General features: G+C 44.2%; 1 protein-coding gene across 4 annotated transcripts in view; it reads left to right on the top strand.

Moving 5' to 3' along the window:
- Nucleotides 1–21,737, top strand: part of PTPRG (protein tyrosine phosphatase receptor type G) — a 710,659-nt gene that overhangs the window by 637,196 nt on the left and 51,726 nt on the right. For 3 of the 4 annotated variants that reach the window (XM_042979322.1, XM_042979323.1, XM_042979324.1), the window contains exon 14: nt 15,824–15,915. In XM_042979322.1, coding sequence (XP_042835256.1) covers nt 15,824–15,915 — 92 coding nt within the window. Of the gene's footprint in view, nt 1–2,726; nt 2,814–15,823; nt 15,916–21,737 lie in introns of all 4 variants that reach the window. The other variant, XM_042979325.1, reaches the window with a different exon arrangement.

Here is a 21,737-nt window from a genome sequence, read left to right on the forward strand (position 1 = left end):
CTGACGATGTGTCAAGCCAGTGGGGAGAGCTAACGTGCGTTGCATGATGCCAGAATACGGCTTGCCTCGGAGGGCTTGAGTTTAAGATACCGTGGTGCTAAACTGTCTTGCTCTGAGATGCTAAAAGGCATGGGGGTGGGGAGCCTTCTGAGGTCCCCAGCTGTTCCTTGAGGTGGGCACTGTTTTTTTTTTTCTCCCTGCAGCTGTGTGCCAGGAGATCTGGGTCACGTGCCAGCTTAATGCTGCCGATCCCAGGCAACTTTTTGCTCAATAACTGTTTCCCAAATGGCTACTCGGGGCCTTTTCAGAATTTACAAGAACTGTCAGTTGTTATAGTAACCGGCCCCCTGCTGTCGAGTTTGGCCCTGAGATGCCAGTCGAAGCTCTTGGAATAGGCTAACACTTAGTCATTAGACAAAAGCAGGAAGGGATTCACTGCTGAAGGTTGCCATTTAAACGTACTCCATGATCCTTCAAAGAAGGGATTGGTTCTGTTAAGGAGGAAGTGGATGCATCCATTTTTAAAGTAAATGGACTTTTCAGGAAAGGGAGATTCCTGCGTTGAGTCTCTCCTACGTAACCAATGCCTGTCTTTGGGTTTCTCAGAATTAAGTGTCTTCTCTCCCAGGGTTGACTTTGTCTGTTCTTTGGGTTTGCTCAGGTGGCCGCCTCGATTATTCGAGATATTAGTTATTGGTTTTATGGCATTTGCTTCTCAGTGAAGTGTTGTCAGTTTACGGGTGGTAGTTAGAAGCGCCTGTGATTGTGTGTGAGGAAAAGCTGCGGAGATCGCCGGCTCTGCTCCAAAATTCCCGAAAGAGTGAATCTGGCAGAATTCAGAGTAGGGCTAAGGGTTGAGAAGAAGTCTAAATATTTTAGAAAGCTGCAAATTTCAAGTTTCTATGAAGATTTGCAAAAACACTCCAACACACTCGTGATTTCTTCAGTTAATGTTCATCGCTGCACTGAGTATGTTCGTGATGTTTTGAGGACAGTTGCAATTCTAGAATGTACTCAATAGAGGGAGATAAGTTCTGAATTACAGCACACTGCTCCCCCCCCCCCCACTTTTTAGTCCTGTTCCCAACTTGGGACTTCTCCAAATTTTGGTTCCTGTGGCAAGCCCTTGTATCCAATATAGAAGCCAATAATTATTAAAATAAATAAAAGTTTGTATTAAAGGAGAAGAGAGGGGTGCCTGAGTGGCTCAGTCGGTTGAGCATCCGACTCCTGGTTTCAGCTCAGGTTGTGACCTCGTGTGGTCTGTGGGATCAAGCCCCACATCTGATTAGGGCTGAGCATGCTTGGGATTCTCTCCCTCTCCCTCTCCCTCTCCCTCTCCCTCTCCCTCTCCCTCTCCCTCTCCCTCTCCCTCTCCCTCTCCCTCTCCCTCTCCCTCTCCCTCTCCCTCTCCCTCTCCCTCTCCCTCTCCCTCTCCCTCTCCCTCTCCCTCTCCCTCTCCCTCTCCCTCTCCCTCTCCCTCTCCCTCTCCCTCTCCCTCTCCCTCTCCCTCTCCCTCTCCCTCTCCCTCTCCCTCTCCCTCTCCCTCTCCCTCTCCCTCTCCCTCTCCCTCTCCCTCTCCCTCTCCCTCTCCCTCTCCCTCTTCCTCTCCTCCCTCTCCCTCTCTCTCTCTCTCTCTCCCCCCTCCCTCCCTCTCTCCCTTCCCCCCCCCCCCGCCCCCTGCTCTCACTCTTGCTCTCTCTCTCTCAAAATAAAAAAATAAATAAACATTAAAAAAACAAAGGAGAAGAGAAACCTAACACGTATTCAAGGATGTTCATATCTGGAAATAAAAACTACCAAGTAGATCAGAAGCTCTCAAATGTTCTTTGGAATTATATACCTGAATTTAGAGTTCTACGTGGGATTCCCCAGAACTTCCAAAGAAAGAGAACCTCACTATTAAGCAAGTTTGTCTTTGCTCTTCTATCAAGAGTTTGGAAAGAATAGGCGTCATTCTGTTGTGAAATCCTGCAGCCCAGGTAGTTAGGGGATTAAATGTAATCAAGTCAACACCTTCTTGTGTGGCAAAAGTGTATCTTTCAAATGCCAGAAGCAAGACTCAGATGCTGCAGATATTTAAGTTTTAATGGGAAACTAAATACGGGACATCGTATGTGGTAGTAACTTGATGACTGCCCCACCTGCTCTGAGTTGCCTCTCCCACATGTTCTCCAATCTGGGTTGTGAGTCAGGAAACTGTCCTGAGATGAGAGGAATGAATGAAGAAAGGACAAAAACCCAGATTGATCTAACAACACCACATTCACATACATTGGTGGCGGATGGCAGGTTCACATAACCCCCCAGTACATTCCAGCTGAGTTCTGTTTATGTCAGTGGTGTTTTAAACGATCCTGTTGGCCAAAGCTTCGTGTCAAGGTGGAAGGTTAGATACGTGAATGGGAAAGGGAAAATCCAGTAGTGATTGGACTTGGGATATCTTCTACCATTAACACCAGGAGTGATGAAGGTTTCTAACGAGTGAAGACCGCTTTTAAGAGCAAAGTTCCTATTTTATATTAATTAACTAGAAGCACAAACAAACCTTGATAAACCAGTCACCTTTGTGTGTAAGCTTTCTCTTTTGAAAATGTCCCAACTGGGGCCCCATAATGGGTGTGTGTGTGTGTTAAGTGGGAGGGAGGACATGGGTGTGGAACTCTTGGTAGCGATTGAAAGTACTGTCTTCTACACCTGTTCTCTTTTGTTTTTTGTCTATTTAGAGGGTGTAACAAAATAAAGTCCAAGGGCTTTCCCAGACGTTTCCGTGAAGTGCCTTCTTCTGGGGAGAGAGGAGAGAAGGGGAGCAGGTGAGGGGCGGTCAAGCTTAGGGGGGTGGGGGTGCCTCTTTGGCCGGGACTGGCTTGCCAGAGTTCTGTTTGTTGCCCTGGGGATTAAAGTCCTCTAGACCCCACAATGCTGCAACTTACCTGTCCTACCCCAGCTCCCAAAAGGAAGGATTGTAAATACCAACACAGAGTGTGGGGTAGCTGGTAGCAATGGAAGTATGACCTGTGTGTGCCTGCTTTGCTTTATTTGGTGATTTGGGCGGGGGGGGGGGGGCGGTTTTATTTCTAGAACGGGGCATACTGGGAATTTTCTATGTTGGTTTGTCTGTATGTCAGTTGCATCCATTATCTTTCCAGAATTTCAGATGCTTGCATGTTTTAGAGCTTTAAAAAAAAATGCATGCATTTAGCCTTACAAGTGAAAGATAGCTTTTAGAAACCTAAATGTATAAATAAGGAAGAAGAGTAGGAAGGGGAGAGAGAAATGAGCAAATGGGGATACAGCATGTGTTTTTCCCTAAGAGTGAAATTTTTCAAAAACGAAAGCACATGAGTTCTAGGTAGCTTGAATGCTGGGAAGAATTATTGTTCTGTAATGATCTGTAATAAATCTTGAGAAGTCCTGATCACGCGATCTTAATCACCCCACATTACCACCTATTATAATATTTCTATGTGGCTTATAGAAGGTAAACTCCACTTAATATGGTAATATTTTAATATTGCCAATTAAGATAATTCAGTAATCAGTATCCTGTGGTGAGTAGTCCCTTATTACTTTCAATGAAGCAATTTATAGAATTTACAGTAAGAATTTTTACATGGAGTAATTTCTCTCCCATGGTTGAGGCTAAGTATTGAGATGAAATTTTAGATGCCCATCCACTCTAATCAAGTACACTTATGAGATCTGAGAAGGTACGTTACAAGGGAATTGAGGAAGATGAATGAGAAACTCTGTGATCTATCTTTTTTAAGCTCTATGATGTAATTTTGCCTTTTAGGGAAAAGTGGTCACTGCTGACACCAGAAATGTAATTTCTTCCTAAGATCTCTTTTTATGTACTCAGGTCCTCAATTTTTAATCTGTTTTCAACATGCCAAAGTTAAAACTGAACGAGAAACCCCTCTGTATAGCTTCAGATTCAAAGATCTAATCTTGGAGAGGACACTGGATGTCACATAAATGCCTCATATTCGTGCCCAGTCTGTTATAAATACAATGTTTTTGTATTTATACCAATGTATAAAACCAATGTATAAATACATGTACCAATGTGTTCATGTATTCATTGTGTTCATTGTTCATCTGTGTTCTCCCCAGAAGTGATGCCATCGCTGGGTGGCCCGTGATTTATTCTAATTTATGCTCCTGGCCCTAGATGTGGGCGTGGTCTTAGGAGAGATGTGTTTTAGTTCCTGGGAGGATGTACTTTGTCACGAGGTGCTCAGGATCTCTCGTTTCTTCTCTGCTTCTAAGTGCCCGAAGCTTGGGGGGGGGGGGGTGCGGGGGGAGTGCAGGGAGCACAGTGACTTTCATTTAGATCTACAAGTTGAGAACAATCTTGGGAAGCTGTAAGTATTAACAGAATCCGCCTGATTGTGAAGTGCATCTTTTACTTGCCTTTTTGGACAATGTAGTAGCAAGAGAAAGACAGACCTTGGCTCAGAGAGAGACAGGTTCTGCTGGAGCTTGGCCTGTTCCTGGTTGTGTGACCTTGAGCAACTTAACAAAGCCCTCTGAGCCTGGATGTCCTCCTCGAAGAGTGGGTCCAGTGATGGTTCCTTTTCATGGGGTTGTCCTGAAGAGGTAATGAGGTAGCATTTGTGAAATGTTTAGTGGATGTGATATATTACCCCATCAAGAGGATGAGGAGAGAGAGGCTCTGGGAAGTTGCTTGTCTGGTCTACTCCGTGGGGATGGCTGAGCGGGGACAGCCACATGGCAGTCTGAGTCCGGAGCGTGGCCCCTTAACACTGTGCTGCGCTCATCAATCCATGATGGGGAGTGGGCCGGATAGACATCCTGTCCTCAAATCTCTCCTGTTCCTTATGTGGGCCGCCCTGCCGTACTCTGTTGACAGGGCTTGAGGACCACCAGCCTACTCTCCCCTCTCCTCCCTCCTTCTTTATCCCAGGAGCATTGGCAGCAGCCTCCTGACCCAGTTCTGTCCTCTTGCTGCTCTATAAAAAGCCCTGCAGAGGACAGGGGCCCTGCCCTCCTCTACCAGGCTGCGGATGCAACAGGGAAGCCAGGCCAGACAACCATCTCCTGCGTTGGCCTCTTTTTATCCACTCCCGTTTCCCGTTCTGGTCCGCATCCCGTCCAAAATGTGGCAGGGATTGGGAAAAGAGCCCAAAAAGCTGCCTGAATAGCGAGCCTTCAAATGGTTAAAAATAGCTGTTGCAAAGTCTCTGCACAGAAACCTAAAGGTAATTTCCATTTCCCCATTTGGTCTGACCTCATTTGCCTTAAACAGTCTCCGCCCCAGTGGGAGGAAAAGGCCTGTATAGTCTCAAGGTGGACAGAACCCATAAAAGCAGGACAGTGGCTGCAAGAAGTGACCACTGATTAGTTCCCCAGAACGTAAGAGAAAAAAAAATAATAATAATAAAAATCAGATCCAAGTATGTAGTTTTTCAAAAAAAGTAGTTGATTTAAATTTTGAATTAGGTAATACTTGACACGGTTCAAAATCAAAAAGGTTAATATTATATATACCATTATATCTCCATTCCGTCACCTACCCACCAGGCTCCCTACCTCGTTATAGGTAGGTAAGCATGATTGCTGGTTTGTTGTCTCTTCTTCGAGACCTTGGAGTTGGGGTGTGTGTATGTGTGTGTGTGTGTGTATGTGTAAGCAAATATGAATCTATATCACCAGATCTCCTTTTATACAGTAGAACACCACATACACTATCCTACACCTTGCTTTTTTCACTTAACATGATTTTTTTCTATGCGCATATGGTTTCCTCCTCCTTTTTTTTTTTTCTTTTACAGAAGCACAGTATTCCTTTGTATAGTTGTCATGATTTATTTAACCAGTCCTCTATATGGCTGTCATTTTGGGCTGTTCCTAGTCTCTTGTTATTACAATCAATACTAGGGTGAATAACTTTATGTCATTTTGCAAGTGGACAAGTCTGTCTGAGGATAAGGTTCGGAAATGGGCTGTGCCAGGAGCTACATGCATTTGTAATTTTGACGGATGGCGCCAAATTGCCCTCCCCGGTGCCATACCCAGGGCAGTTTCTATCAGCGACACCGTGAGCACCTGTTTCTCTCCGGCTTCCCCAGGAGAGTGTGTTGTCAAATGGGAGCGATTATTCCAACCACCCAGGGGAAAACGATGGTGTCTTCGTGTAGCTGGAGTGTGTTTTCTCTAATCCTGAGTGAGGTGGGGCATCTTTCTTCGTCTCCTTTTTGTTTTTTAATGTTTTATTTTTTGACAGCGAGAAAGGGCATGAGTGGGGAAGGAGCAGAGGGAGAGGGAGACACAGAATCTGAAGCAAGCTCCAGACTCTGAGCTGTCAGCACAGAGCCTGATGCGGGGCTCGAATCCACAAACTGTGAGATCATGACCTGAGCCGAAGTCGGAGGCTCTGCTCCATCGACTGATGCCCCTGCATCTTTCATGTTTGTGCCATTTGCATTTGTTAAGCTCTAAACTCTTGGTCTTTTGCTCCTTTTTCCTTTGCATTGTTGGTCTTTATCTAATCAAGAGAGACATTATTGTCAGCAGTAAGTGTGGCAAATACTTTTTTTCCATAATCTGTGGTTTGTTAACTATGTTCATGTTGCTTCTTGGACTTCTTATAATCAAATTTATCCGTAAACGTCTTTTTTTTTTTTTTTTTTTTTTTGGCTTCTGGATTTTGAGTCATCATTAGAAAGTCTTTCTCCATTCCAAAATGATCTATTTTGGTACTTTTATGGTTTCAAATTTTCATGTTAAATTCTTAAATCATTTGGAATTGAACGTGGTTGATGGTGGGATGTCTAAATCAACTTTTCTCTTTCCCAGATGTATTTTAAAAGGACTATCACGGGGCTGGTTAGTGAAGAGGCATGTAATACCTCGCTAGATCCTTACAATAGCACACTTCCCGCTAGAGTCTGACCGACTTAGTTCAGTCGGCATGTTAATGACACAGATAGTTGCCAAAAAATTTTTACCAGACTATTTTATGTTACAGATGTTGGATCATATGTGCAGTGAATTAAATGTGAGTTTTCATTTCCTACCTCCTGTCCAAAATGGGTTGGGCCGTCATGTCCCCATTAACCACCTCCATCAGTGGGGGATTCTGTTGGTGCCTTAAAATAGTGGCAAGCGGAGGCAGAGAGTCCCTTAAGCCTTAGGCCAGAAATTCAGAACATTCCAGGCCAGGGTCCTAACTCAGTGTGGGACAGCTAATTAAAAAGCCCCTGACTTCAAGCCTTCTTTTCTGGGTAATAGCTCGGAAGACTGAGTACTGTCTAGAGCTCACATCCATAAAGCCAGCCACAACATAAAAACTGCCAGTTCAGGTTCTTGGTCTGTTGAGATGTGGTTGACAAAATGACCCCTGCTGTCTTATCTCCTGGAAGATACTAACCAGCACTTCAGTCATTCCTAAGAGTCTCCAAGGATTGCTTGGCAAACTTAATGTTTAGCATGAAAGTGTATTGCTTGGAGGTGACTTTTGTCACCTACATTCCTTGGATGCTAATGGCAGGCAGTTTGTATCCTCCAGTGAAATTCTCACTGCAAAAATCAGATTTTTGTCACATCTAGCTCTAACAAGAGTTGAATGGGCCATCTCTCCTAGCCATGTGAAGACCCATAATATTTAGAAACATTTTCTCCTCGTTGATTGGTGTACCCTCTCTCACGCCTCATCTGTCTTCATGGTTTGGTTCGCTTTTCTCTCCCCTTCTTCCCCTCATCTCCTCCTCGCCTCTGACAGGCCCTAACTTATCCACAGTATAACAACCATATGTCCCAAGATTTGCAGAATTGTCCTGAGGTGAAATATGTCATTTGATTATTCCCAAAAGGACTTTGATATTTGTCAGAACACATGTCCTTTTCTTTCCCGGTTTGGAGAATATGAAAATGAGAAGTGCAATTATGACTTCTTCCGACTTTTTCTTTCTAGAAGATTCCTTCCTGTAGAGACTATAAAACTCAGCTAGCAATCATTTCACATACAGTAGAGGAAACCGAACGGCAAGTGAATGGTTGCCTATGAGAAATCTCAACTCAGAGTGGGCTCTTTTCCAAGTGAGACCCCAGAGTTATTTCAAGCAGACATTCCTCTTTGAGGAAAAGCCCGACAACACCCACAGCCTTTTCCTTCTATTGTTGTCTTTGTCACTTGAATTTCTAGAAACATTTTGCCCTAATAAACCAACCCACATCTTTTTAACACAGCTCTCAATCATCTTCTTTGAAGGCACATGAATGTTTTCAACTTTCTATTTATAAGTGGCTCTTGATTCATACATTGTTTACTACGACGGATCCATACACAAAAGTAAATATTAATGTGATTTCTGTACTCAACGACATGAAAACAAATGGGATTATTAGCAGGCATGGCACTAAATTTAAATGAGGGCAGTATATAAATCAGTTAAGATTGCTTAATGAATATTCAACAGCAGTTCAGCCAACTGCCCATTCTTCCCTGCAATTAGCATTTTGAGCTGCACACTGCTGACAAACCCCTTGTCACCCTGATATGATTATAAAACCATTGAGCTTAATTGAAAGACAGTGACTGGGTTTCTGATCCGCACACATCATTTGGTTATTTGGTCATCCGAGGTTTCTGTGGGACTCCAGAGGTGGTGTTGTGATCCTGCCCTTGCGTGGGCCCCAGCAGTCGTGATGTGGAGGGCGGTGTTGTTGTAATAAGCCAGGGATCCTGGATAAGAACAAGGGGACCTCTCAGGCTTGTCAAAAGGGATGTACGTTTTGACCCAGATGTCTGTACATCTCAGGAACCTCCGCTTCTGTAAGCAGGGCTGGAGATGGTGTCTTTGGAGGACCCCTTTTGGTACACAGTGGTGCTGAGTGGGGTTCCAGACCTTTCTGCTTTCTGGACTCAAGGTCAGCATCTTTGCTTCTGAAAAGTATCCATCACCTAAATTCTTCCCAGATCCTTGTCAGAGGGGCAGGAAGAGACGGAAGTAAGAACACAGATAGCAAAGATTACCTTTGCAAGTACCTGGAAAATGGGGAGCAACAGAAAGGAAAGCTTTTCTGTAGAACTCTGATCCTAACGGGTGTTCCGTGTTAAGGGGGTGTCCTTATTCCTGGAAGGACACGGGGTGGGAGAATGGCCAGTCTAGAGATTTCTCCCTCATCTTCCTAGTTTCCTGCATTTTATTTGAATAGTAAGTCTCTGTAACTTGAGTGATTATTGATACTGACACAGTACCGTCAGCGCAGCTGACGTCCGGGTATATGTGTGCGCATGTGTCTGTCTGTCTGTCTCTCTCGTTAGTCAGGAGAACCAATTAAATACTAGGCCTGCCATGTGCTGGCAAGTGTGTGCGCACTGCAGCGGGAGCTCAGAGAATTGACATTGATGGCTTACTGATCGTGGTCGATATTTACTGCCTCCTGACTAGATCATGTGCTGTGACATGCACAGTGCTTTTCCTTTTTTTTTTTTTTTAATTTTTCTTTAACGTTTATTTATTTCTGAGACAGAGACAGAGCATGAGTGGGGGAGGGCAGAGAGAGAGGGAGGGAGATGCAGAATCAGAAGCAGGCTCCAAGCTGTCCGCACAGAGCTGCCATGGGGTGACATGGGGCTCGAACTCACCATGAGATCATGACCTGAGCCAAAGTCAGTCGCTCAACCGACCGAGCCACCGAGGCACCCCGCGCAGTGCTTTTTCAAGCACGGAATTCTTGGTTTTTGAAAAAGCCTCTCTCTTCGAAGTATCTTCCCTATCTAAAAAGACGAGAGGTTATTTTCAGAAATTTTAGTGAAAGACCAAATGTTCATGACTGTGCACTTAACATGTCCGTGGGCTTCTTACAAGTTCGACTGATCCATCCATGTGCTTTCCTACCACAAGGCCTCAGGCACCATACCGGCCCGGACCACACAGATCATGGGTTGGGCTTGAGGCCAAGGGAGCTGCTCACCAGCATCCGTATCAATTTGATCGGCTACTAGAGAGGATATCACCCACTACCCTCCTGACTTCCTGTCAAGGCTTTCCTAGAAATCTTAAAATTTTAGAGCCCACGTTAGTTTTCTAAAAATGGATGAGTGAATGGAGAGTGATAAAGAAAGTGTGTTGGCATGTTGCTACTGAGAACTTTGCATGAGATGCACGTCTATCTAATAGGTTGGCCATCTTCGGTCAAGCACCAGAAGTACTGGGCTTGGATTTAGGAGAGGTGTTGTATGAAAAATGTAAACGTTTAAACAGTAGACTGTCAGGCAGTGTGGAGAAGTACTTTCTCGGTGAACGTGGCACAAAAGGAGTGCTTCCAACTCAGGGACCAGCAAACGCACATCTCCCCTTCTGTTTGCATTCTGGCCCATGGGCCCATTGAGTTGGACCTGAGGAAAAACTGCCTTCCTGCCAGCTGGGATGTCTCTTTCTTGCTCCCCTCTAGAAGCATTCAGTGAATGCTTGATGTAGTCCTATCTTGCTATTTCTTCATCGCGATGAGTTTTAGAGAGCCATCTGACTCCGTGGTTTTCAGATTTGTGCAAGCGGCAGATGCTTGGAATCAGGACGTCGGAACATCCGTGAACTTAGAAGTAAATATTGACCAATTCAGTTGCATGAGAAAAATGAAAATTTAATTTGCCGGCAGATAAGCAGAGCAGCCCGCAAAGGTGGTTTAAAGAGTAGCTTTAGGAGGAGAAACTTGAATTTGAGAAATCTGTGATCTGAGAAAACACTTCCTCAGTATGGATGGCAGAACACTCCACTCCACCTTCGAGAAATGCCAGCCTATTTCTGAGAACTGAGGTTCCAACAGAAATGGAGCAGAAGACCTTTCAGATTCTTATTTAAGTATGTGAAATACAGTTTATTTTTTCTGTATTTGAGAGGATTATGTTAACATCCTTGAATTCTTAACTACAGTTTTTTAGCCCATCTGGGACCCTATAAATTCTAGGCTTACTTTTATGGTCCCTTTTATGGTACGTGCCGTTTGAGATTATTTTATTTCTTCAGTGGCTTTCTTAGAGCACTGGAGGGTCTGGAACCATTTTTCCTGTATCACAGTGCTTCTTAAGTGGGGGCACTACATACCAGCCTCCATGGGGCGGGGTGGTTCTTCTAGATGACACAGGACTTTGCCGCACCCTGGAACTGTTCAGCTGGAATCAATAGGAGTGGGGCTCATCCAGCATGGGTGCTTTAAAAGCTCCCCAAACCATGGGGCACGTGGGTGGCTCAGTTGGTTAAACACTCAACTCTTGATTTCCACTCAGGTCGTGATCTCATAGTTCATGAGATCGAACCTCGTGTCAGGCTCCAAGCTGATGGCTCGGAGCCTGCTTGGGATTCTCTCTCTCCCTTCTCTCCGCCCCTGCCCCACTCCTGCTTGTTCTTTCTCTCCCTCTGTCTCTCTCTGTCTCTCCCAAAATAAATAAACTTTTTTTTTAAAAAAGCTTCCCAAACCAAAGAGATACATATATACTGTTCATTGATAACCATCACTTGACTGAAACCTTACTGGTGTGCGTGTGTGTGCGTGTGTGCATACACACACGCACACACACACACATGCATCTGAGAGAGAGAGAGACTGACTGATTTAAGGACCCGCCCCCCCCCCCCAAAGCTGAGGTGTACCTAAACTGGGGAATCTATGTTTCAGGAGAATATATGTTGCAAAGTAGATTAGGGGAAGCAGAAGTTACCTAATTTGAATCATTATTAAGCCAGTCAGGTCAATGAAAAAAAAAAATCTATCGTCACTTCCTTAAAGGGTGCATGTTATGGGGGTGGGGAGGGGGAGTGTGCAGCATGGAAGGGAAGAAAAAAGGGGGAAAGGTAAGAATATAAGGTATATGGTGAGGACCCAGCATACTATAATTGGTAATTAAACTTGTAAATATATTTTTCATTCCAAACATGGTCCACTTCATTGTTTTCCCTTTTTTAAGGTATTTGCATAAACCAGTGTTCATTGTGAAGAAATCATACTTTTAGGAAATGGCCCTTTCTGATCCACAATCTTTGATTCAGGGAGGCATTTTTAGAGTGAATTGGACCTGCCCAGAAATTGGAAATTGCATGCACAGGGACACACGTGAGCATTTTCAGAAATTGTATCTCCATTCTCCAAAACTAGAGACAGTACTGACTCTTCGAACACATCGCAGTTGAAACATTTAAGAGGCATTAAAATTTGCGTTTCTTTTCCTTCTTTTTCAAAATCCCTACCTTTACTTGTTTATCCCTGGACACTACTAAAGGCCAAAAACAGTCTCTCATGGGACTTCTCTGAAAGGAGTGAGTTAAGATACAATGTCATGTGATGTTGACCCTGAACCAACTGCTTTTCTTCATCATTAAACCCACAGTGTATAATTTGTACACAAACAGAATTCACACCAGTGTGGTCAATGGTAGTGAAAAGTTGACACTAAACTAGAACCTGAATCAGTCCCTCACTGAAAGTAGACCTCCAGTAATTAGTGATTAAGGGACTAAATCTCTAACCATGTGGTTCATCCATAAAATGGAGGATGAAGCAAGCATTAATGAGTTTATTAGTTCCTATTTGTTATAAAAGAGTCAGGTACAGTATGATTGATTTTTTGTTACGGACAAAAGAGAAAACGGCCTGTGCGTCTGTATTTGAGTGAGATGTAGCCCCGGAGGGATCTCCCCGCCCCTTTCTTGCTGCCCTATTCCCCACTCATCACATAGCAGCCCAAACGAGCACCTGGAAGGAGGCAGGTCGGAAGGTGCCCCTCCACTGACTAAAGCCCTTTGTTAGCTTTCCATTTTCCAAAGATGCCAGTGAAGCTTGCGGTCTTGGATCAGGTATGATCTGCTCTTGCCCACTCGTCCCCCCACTTTCCTCTTACCGCCCTTCCCTACTCTTACCTCTGGTTTCCATTCAGTTCCTACAACGTGCAAGCTCACTCCGTTATATGGCTCCAGCTACTTGATCTGCCTAGAAAGTCTTCCCCTACGGCTTCCCAAGGCTAATCTTCTCAGGCAGGTCTCCACCCCAGTGGCACCTCATCCTGTTTTACCTTCTTCATCGCCCTGGACTGTTTGAAATCACTTGTTTACTTGTTAGTTGCAGATTTTCACCATGAGAACGAGGTACCTTGTCTGTCTTGTTGGTCAGACAGCCCTGGCCCCTCACCACCGATGATCAAGGGACAGTAGTAAGAGAGGAAAAGCATGCAAGGCTGTACCCCAAAAGGTTAATAGTAATGATCCCTAGGCGGAGGATGTGGAGTCATTTTAATTGATTTCTTTCCCTTTTGTTCATGTGTATTTCCTAATTTTTCTGCTGACATCATGTATTATGTATGTACTTCGAATGCTTAGCCAGGCTTAAGGAAGTGGTTTTAAAGCTTCTAGGCAAGAGAGCTTTATTGCAGAGAAGGCATTATCTGCACGCGCCACACTGTGCAGTAGGTGCTGAATAAATGTTTGCTCAGTCTGCTGAAACCATTATTCTAAGGGAAGGCATTTCCCCGAAGGTCTGTAGGTAGTTACACGCCCCCCCCCCAAGTTCCTGTGTGGGAAGAAAGAATGTATGACGTGCATCAAGGTACTTAGATGTGAAGACCTGTGTCTCCCAGGTTTCTGACCTTCATCCGCAGGGCTGTGCTTGTGTCTGATAATCACGGGGTTATTTTGCTCCAGGGAAAATCCATTATAAACAGCACATGGGGCACTAGGGTGTGATGTGCTTCAATACACGCTGCTTTCATTTATTTATTTATTTTTCCCAAAGAGAATGTGGAGCCACATGTAACAGTGAGTGAACAGTCTGCCTGCCTTCTTCCAGAAAAAGAATCTACAATATAGTTTTTCCTTTCTAAGTTACTTGGCTTGAACAGTCCCTTGGCCGATAACAGTTCTTTCTACTAATAGCTTTGTATGTTAGTAGTTGAATAGGTATGGTAATTATGTCTTAAAACAGGAGACTTATTTGGGGTGTGTGTGTGTCTGTGTGTGTGTGTGTGTGTGTGTGTGTGTGTGTGTGTGTGTGTGTTTCTAGTTGAAGTCTGACCTGGTAAATTGAATGTCATTTGTTTCAGTGTTAGCACTTCTTGGGGCTAGTAAATACTTGAATGGTCCAGTATCTCAACAAAAGCAGGTTTTCTTCAGCTAGGACACTGGGTCGTTAAGGTTCTATCTCATTGCTGAAGTCTGTCACCTTTGTTTAACTTTAACGCTGCCTTCTGGAAATCTGCAAATTTGGGAGAGGGAGGAATCCAAGACTAGAAAACTTGATGACTAATTTAGAAACAGAAAGAAGCTACTCCCTCAGACAAGAAAATCATGTGGTTTTTTTTTTTTTCACATGGGTTTCCATCATTTTCACCTTCAGTAGAAGATTCAGTTATTACTAGAGCCCTAAAATACTTAGTTCATTTCATATCCACGTAGCTGAAATCAAACTGACTGGCATTCTTTCCAAATTTAAGTAAAGGCAGCTAACGATGCATAATGGAAACTTGTTTTATTATTTCTAGTACAAATGCAGGCAAGTCATAGAAAAAAAAATCATTGTTTCAGCCTTCTGCAAGAGCAGTCCTGCAAGACATGTGCCGAGTAGGAGTGACTTATGTTCAGAACCCCCTAATGGCGTGGAACAGCCATCCAGATTGCTTCTAGAACAGTGCCCAAATGTACAATTGGTTAGAGCTTCTTTCCGTCTGGAAACAGGCACTGCTTAAAGAAAAATGCTGTGCCCAACAGAATCGTCCCAGGATACTTTGGATTAGATGAGCAGAGACGACTCTGAAGAAAAGTTGACTTAACTCTAGCGATTGGAATGCAGCCCCCAGGAAAAGCAAAGCTGTGGTGTGTATAAACAGGGCTTGGTGCGAGGCGCCAGAGGAGCGGGCTGGATCCCAGGGACACCGAGCACCAGAAGGATGCCGCCTGCTTGGCTAAAAGACCCAGCAGCAGGGCCAGCTATTGTGAAGCCCCTCCGCCAGATGAACAGGGACCCTTCTCTGGTCACAATAGCCATTCACGCTGAGCAGCCTCATTAAATATTCAGCCTGTGCTTCCGGCAGCTCATTAGGGCCGCAATGAGCGGTGACGTGGACGCTGGAAAGCCGAGGGCCAGCCAGCATCAGTAGGCAGAGGCTGAGTAAGCTGCCGATGGCTTTTCTGTTCACTGCCTGTCCTATGATGACCAGTGTTTGCTCCCTGCTTTGCCTGAAGTACAGGTAAAATAAAAGCGAAAACAGGCAGGTGGCACCTAAGAGCTGCAGGTTTTTCCCTCTGAGGTGGTCTGGCAGGGACCTCGGATAGTGAGTGCTTGCCCCCTTAAAGCCCTCTGACCCTCTTACAGCGCTCACTGCAGCTTTGGGGGGCCTTTGCTAAGCACTAACAATGTGGTGCTATTGTGTACTTGGGCTGTTTGATGACTGCATTCGGGAGGGTTTGAGGTTTGGTTTTGAACTTGGTGCTAGAGGTTTCGAATACCAAATTACTCTTCTGTAACAGGTCAAACTCAGAAGTATTTGGGGGTAATCCAAACAGTTTGTGCAGCAGGTTTACGACATTGATGCCAAGTTCTCATGTATTTGAGTGGTTCACCACTGAGACTTTGCCTTTTGACTATCAGGGTAGATCTGGTACAATAAAAAGTAAATATTCTGCAGCTATCGGGGGTTCTTCCAATAGACTGAATGTTGTCTTAAATCTTGTTACTTTTCCATGGGTTTGCACTCAGTGCTGTGTGATATTTAAAGCTGCTGAAATCTGTGAAAGAAGAATTGAAAAATGAACTCAAAGTGTATTTTCTCTGGTCTCACTGTTTGCATGTTTTTCTCTTCCCTACACAGAAAATGTTTTCAGACAGCTCATTTCTATGTGGAAGATAGCAATTCACCTCGGGTGGTCCCCAATGAAAGTATCCCTATCATTCCTATTCCGGGTAAGTAAGACACCCTCTTATTTCCAATAGGCTAGTTGTTTTTCTCTTCTGCTTGTACTTGTGTGTGACAGCCATGACAAAATATTATTTTCATAGCCTTTTAAAGCTTGCCCTAAGAGATCCTTAACTCAGGGTGCTTTAATGAAGTCTTTGCTTCTTTACATATCTGTGGCGTGAAGTCCCCTTTAAGAGGAACGAATACCTAGGAGTTAATCCACAGAATAGACTCCCGTGCAGGGAGGGGAAGTAACAGTAGACAAAAGGGAAAGCAGAGATACTGGCGAGCCACTTGGACTGAGTTTCATTTCGATAGGCAATTTGTGCTTACGTTTGTTTTTTTTTTTTTTTTAATCACGATTTGTTGATACATTTCTCTTGCGTTTTCTCCTAAGATTCCTTACTCTGAAAATACTTAATCTTAGCGTTGGCAGTTTGGGTTCTTAAGATTTGGGGTGGAAGTCTAGGGATACATTCTTGGTCCGGGACATATTTCATTTGTCCTCAGGTGAAAAGGTGAAACACTCAGTCAGCGTGAGGGGTAGGGACTGGTGGAATGCACTGGAGTAAATCCTAGCAAATGACATAAACCTTGAGGAGGTCAGGAGCCGGTTTGTTGTAACAGAGGAGACGTGGGAATTGGAGATGGCTCCCACCGTGTTTATCTGGTGTCCCTTCCTTTTTGCCAGATTTGAACTCTCTTCCTCTGGGTTTCATTACGTCCTTGTAAATATCTGTCTTTAGATCTCTCAGACATCCATCCTCCTGACGTTATATCTTTGTAAACTGAGGCACTGCTTGTAGTAGTGTCCCACACGCCTGCAGCTCCCCTCTTTCTCCAGAATGGTCTTCACCGTCGAATGTCCCATGTATTGCCCTTGTTGGTGCATCATCTCTTCCACCTACACTGAGAGCTTCGTAAAGGCAAGTGCATGTCTCCTTGGTGTGAGAATAATAGCTGGCATATAGTAAGCATTCTTTAACTCTCTGAATGAATGAATAAGTGAATTAACGTCAGCAGACCTTTCTTCAGGTTCTTGAAAGGCTCTGTCTGCGAAGCTCAGAGGTACAGTCATTCTCTCGGTACCAAGGAATGCTTCTGTTGTTTAAAAATCTTCACGAGGGGCGCCTGGGTGGCTCAGTCAGTTGAGCGTCCATCTTCGGCTCAGGTCACGATCTCGCGGTCCGCGAGCTCGAGCCCTGCGTCGGGCTCTGGGCTGATGGCTCGGAGCCTGGAGCCTGCTTCCGATTCTGTGTCTCCCTCTCTCTCTTCCCCTCCCCCGTTCATGCTGTATCTCTCTCCGTCTCAAAAATAAATAAACGTTAAAAAAAAAAAAGTTTAAAAAAATAAAAATCTTCACGAGGTGCAGTTATGGTTGGGGATTTAATTGGACCTTTATGTGTCCATGTATGTTAAGTCATTAGCTATTGTTGGGCTTGGCCGTGTTTTCTCCATTCTGGTCAGCTTCTGTCCCTAAAGCTTGTCACACAGAAACAAGGGGTAGCGGAAGAGTCTCTGGTTAAGCTCCGACTGGGTTATTTCATGGCTGCTAAACAATTCCTAGACAAACAGGACAGGTGTTGTGTCACCCTCCTTTCTTGACTGACCGTCACCCTTGGGTCTCGATGGAGGAAATTGCACTCTTGCCTTTGAGAGGAGAAGCAGCAGACAGCAAGCCTTAGTCTTCCACTTGCATGGAGTAAGTAGTTTTGATGACACCACGGGATTTGTGCACTGGCATGTATATAATCATTTTCCTCTTGCATCACCTAGAGTACGTGTTGAACTCTGGAAAATTCCTAGGAGCCTCTCTCCCTGTGAACTGATTTTCATCTGACAAACACAGCTGTTGGGTAGCTGTGTAGTTGAAATCTGTTTTAAAAATTTTTTTAATGTTTGTTGTTCATTTTTGAGAGAGAGAGAGAGACAGAGGATGAGTGGGGAGGGGCAGACAGAGGGGGAGACACAGAATCCGAAGCAGGTTCCAGGCTCTGAGCTGTCAGCACAGAGCCTGATGTGGGGCTTGAACTCGCGAACCATGAGATCATGACCTGAGCCGAAGTCGGACGTTCAGCCCACTGAGCCACCCAGGCGCCCCCAAATTCTGTTTTAAAAGGCTAAATCGTGAGATACTTCTTGGGGCTGTTCTTCAGTTTTTATTTTCTTTTCTCACTGGATAGGGAATCAGAAAATCTACAGTCCTCCCCCGCTGCCTCCACCATGAAACCTTTGGTCAGTGCATTGACCTCTGTGAGCCTTAGTTCCCAGAAATCTGTAAAGTGAACAGGATACTTGATCTCCTTGCACTTGAGGCAGTGGTAAAAATCACACGAGATACTATGTTGTAAAAGCATTTTGGACACTATAAGCCAGAAACATCCGTTGTTGAAGCTTTCCTTCCCAAATTATGGTATTATTCATCCCAGGAGCCTTGGAGAGTGAGCATTTGCATGGTACTCAGGTTAAGATGGTCCCAAACACTGAACCACGCCCACTGGGTGTGGTCTGCCACGCTTTGCCTTGGACTTGAGGATGTTCCGTTCACTGGAAGCCTCACAAAATGCCATCAGTCGTGCCTGCCTTGCCACACCTCTGGGTAAGGTGTTTCACACCGGAAAGGCTTTGGAGAGTTTTCTGCCTCGTTTCCCAGCTACCTGTTGAGTCACCAAGGTAAATAGAGTAGTCCCCCCCTACCCCCCTTCACCGTGGGGTATACGCCCTGCAACTCCCAGTGGATGCCCAGAACTGCAGATCTCCTCAAACCCTATATATACTGTTTTTTCCTACACATACATGGCTGTGATAAAGTTTAATTTATAAATCAGGCATAGGAAGAGATGAACAATAGTAACTGATAATAAAATAGGACAGCTATCACAATACACTGTAATAAGGGTTAGGCGGTCTCTCAAAATATTCTGCGCTACTCACCGTCCTTGTGATGGTGTGAGCTGATAACATACCTGTGTGACGAGACGAAGCGAGGTGAATGACATCGCATTCCGCTACTACTGTCCTTCTAACCAGACCTCAGGAGAAAGGATCACCTGCTTCTGGACCACGGCCGACGGCAGGTAACAAACCTCGGATGAGGGGGTACTTCTGTACTCAGAACCCGAGGGCGTTTTTTAACTGGGAGTTTTTCCTGATTCATACTGGTAGTGTAAGTACATGGGATGAAAATTGCTTCAGATTCTCCACTGGTTGAGAAATCCATGGTGTTCAGTGGTACCTCACTTGACATAGGAAATGCATCCTTGAGGAGCTGGAACACCTCTGTACAAATGAATTAGTTTAAATCTGCAGGGCCGTGTGATGGTCAAGGACCTGGAGAACCCGAGAGTGAGACCAGTCTTTCTGTTTTCACAGACCACACAGCCTTCCCTGGGCACATGCCGATACAGATCAACGCGTGTCTGTCTCCCTTAACTGGGAAAGAGTTCTTTTACATAACCTTTCTTGAAAGAGTTTTTAAGTTAATCACATTCTCTAATTTTCCTTAAACAAAACCCCCACTGTTCCATTGAGTAGTTATATTTGTAAAATATTTTGTAATTTATGATGCACGTTAACAATCCATTATTCTGTTTATTCTTATGGTTTCTTCTGGTTATTAGCATACAACTGTGTCCTGCGTAAGAAATTCAGTGTAAGAAAAACACAGTTTTTAACAAATTCATGAGTTATTTTCACTCTGATGAAACTTTCAACCCAACTTTTCCCTAGTGGAGACCCCCATGGGGTCATTCCGAATGATTTACCCTAGGAATTATCTCATCGTTCATATTTCCAAAAATAGTAGGGTATTTATAGAACTCATATAGAATGTTTGTTCTCCCCCAGTAGACCTGTTAGATTTTCTTCTTGTTCAAAACCTAATAACAGGACTACTGGCCCTCTGATTTATGAACTTGATCACCTGAACTCCTTATGTCCTATAACTGATTATTTAAAAAATGAGTTTTTCAGATATTTTCCAGGTACTGGTTTTTCCAGTATTTCCAGGGGCACCTGGGTAGCTCAGTAGGTTCAGCGATCAACTCTTCATTTCAACTCAGGTCATCATCTCATGGTTCATAAAATCGAGCACTTGTTGGCCTGAGGGCTGACAGCATGGAGCCTGCTTGGGATTCTCTCTCTCTCTCTCTCTCTCTCTCTCTCTGTCTCTGTCTCTCTCTCTGTCTCTCTCTCTCTCTCTCTCTCTCTCTCTCTGTTGCTCCCTCCCCTTTCTCTCTCTGCCCCTCTCCCACTCACATTCTCTCTCAAAATAAATAAATTTATTTATTTGTTTACTTATTTATTTATTTCCAGGCAAACGCTATAGTAAACTGAGCCATTATACTGGTTAAAAACGTATGCCACAGGGTACGATTGAAAAGTCGTCAGGCACCAAAACTGTTACAAAATAAAACTTGTGGGTCAGCACTGTAGACTGTGGAATGAGGTCTGCTCCTAGAACTTCCTTTACATTGAACCTCTTTAAGAAACCACCATCACATGGGGCGCCTGGGTGGCTCAGTCAGTTAAGCATCCTGACTTCAGCTCAGGTCATGATCTCATGGTCAGTGAGTTCAAGCCCCGCATCCGGCACTGTGCTGACAGCTCAGAGCCTGGAGCCTGCTTCGAATTCTCTGTCTCCCTCTCTCTCTGCCCCTCCCCCGCTCATGTTCTGTCTCTCTGTTTCTCAAAAAAATGAATAAACTTTTTAAAAAAAATTTTTTAAATCATCATCATGTAACGTGTATTGAGCATTTACTGACGACATGGTTTATTTTCACTGCAATCCTAGAGAGACCAGTGCCATTGATATCCTTCCCTTAGAGATGAGGAAACTGAGGCTCAGAGACACTGTTAATTCGCTCAAGGTTACACAGAGTTAGCATTGGAATGCATTGGAGTTAGCATTGGAATCTGCTGTGTGGCTTCAAAGGACAGATGCCTAGAAAAGGCTCTGCCCCCGTTGGCCTGTTGGCACGTTCTTCTGACAGTTCTGATCTCTCAAGACTTCAGGCTCCTCATTTGGTTGTTGCTTCATGAAATCAAGGCCTTTTCAAATATTCACGTGTAGTTTTTCTGAGCTCTTGATCCTTATCTTCTTTCACCAGCACTCACCATTTGCTTCTCCATTAAGTTCTCCTTCATCTCCCTGAACAGTTTCATTATTTTGCTGAAGTTTCTTCCATATCAAAAACTCATCTGCACTTTTGTCCTGTAGTCATTTCTATTTTCTTCCTACGAAAAAGACGCTCCATCCACCGATACCTCCACTCCCTGTGCAAAAAGAGGCCTGTGTGTTTTAATGACTTGGGTAGAAATTCACAAATAGATTCAAACTTTTGGATGAATCTGCTGTGGTTAAAATTCATAAACAAAGAGTCCAGGCCTTTAAATCCCAAAACATAAGTGGGATCACTAAGTTACACTAACTTTGTGAGAAGTATTACAAAATAGGCAAATGGTTAAGGAAAGCTTTGCTAATTGATAATCATCCCTGGGAGACTGCCATTTATAGGCCTTTTTGAAGAATTAAAGTTATTGTACTCATCTCATTGAAATTTTAGGAGTTTAAAATCTTCAGTGTGTTCTTCTGATTTAACATAGCAAAGATAGTCTCGTAAGGATGAAGGCATTTTTTCCTGATCTCCCCTGGACTTCTGTACAACGTGGAAATGCTACAGAATGTGAATATGGCGGCTAAGGTGGGTTAGCATTAGAAAGCACTCCTCTAGGGGTGCCTGGGTGGCCTAATCGGTTAAGTGTGTGACTCTTAATTTCAGCTCAGGTCATGATCTCACGGTTTGTGAGATTGAGCCGCATGTCAGGC

The sequence above is a fragment of the Panthera tigris genome, chromosome A2, assembly GCF_018350195.1.
Source record: "Panthera tigris isolate Pti1 chromosome A2, P.tigris_Pti1_mat1.1, whole genome shotgun sequence".
In the NCBI taxonomy this organism is placed as follows: domain Eukaryota; kingdom Metazoa; phylum Chordata; class Mammalia; order Carnivora; family Felidae; genus Panthera; species Panthera tigris.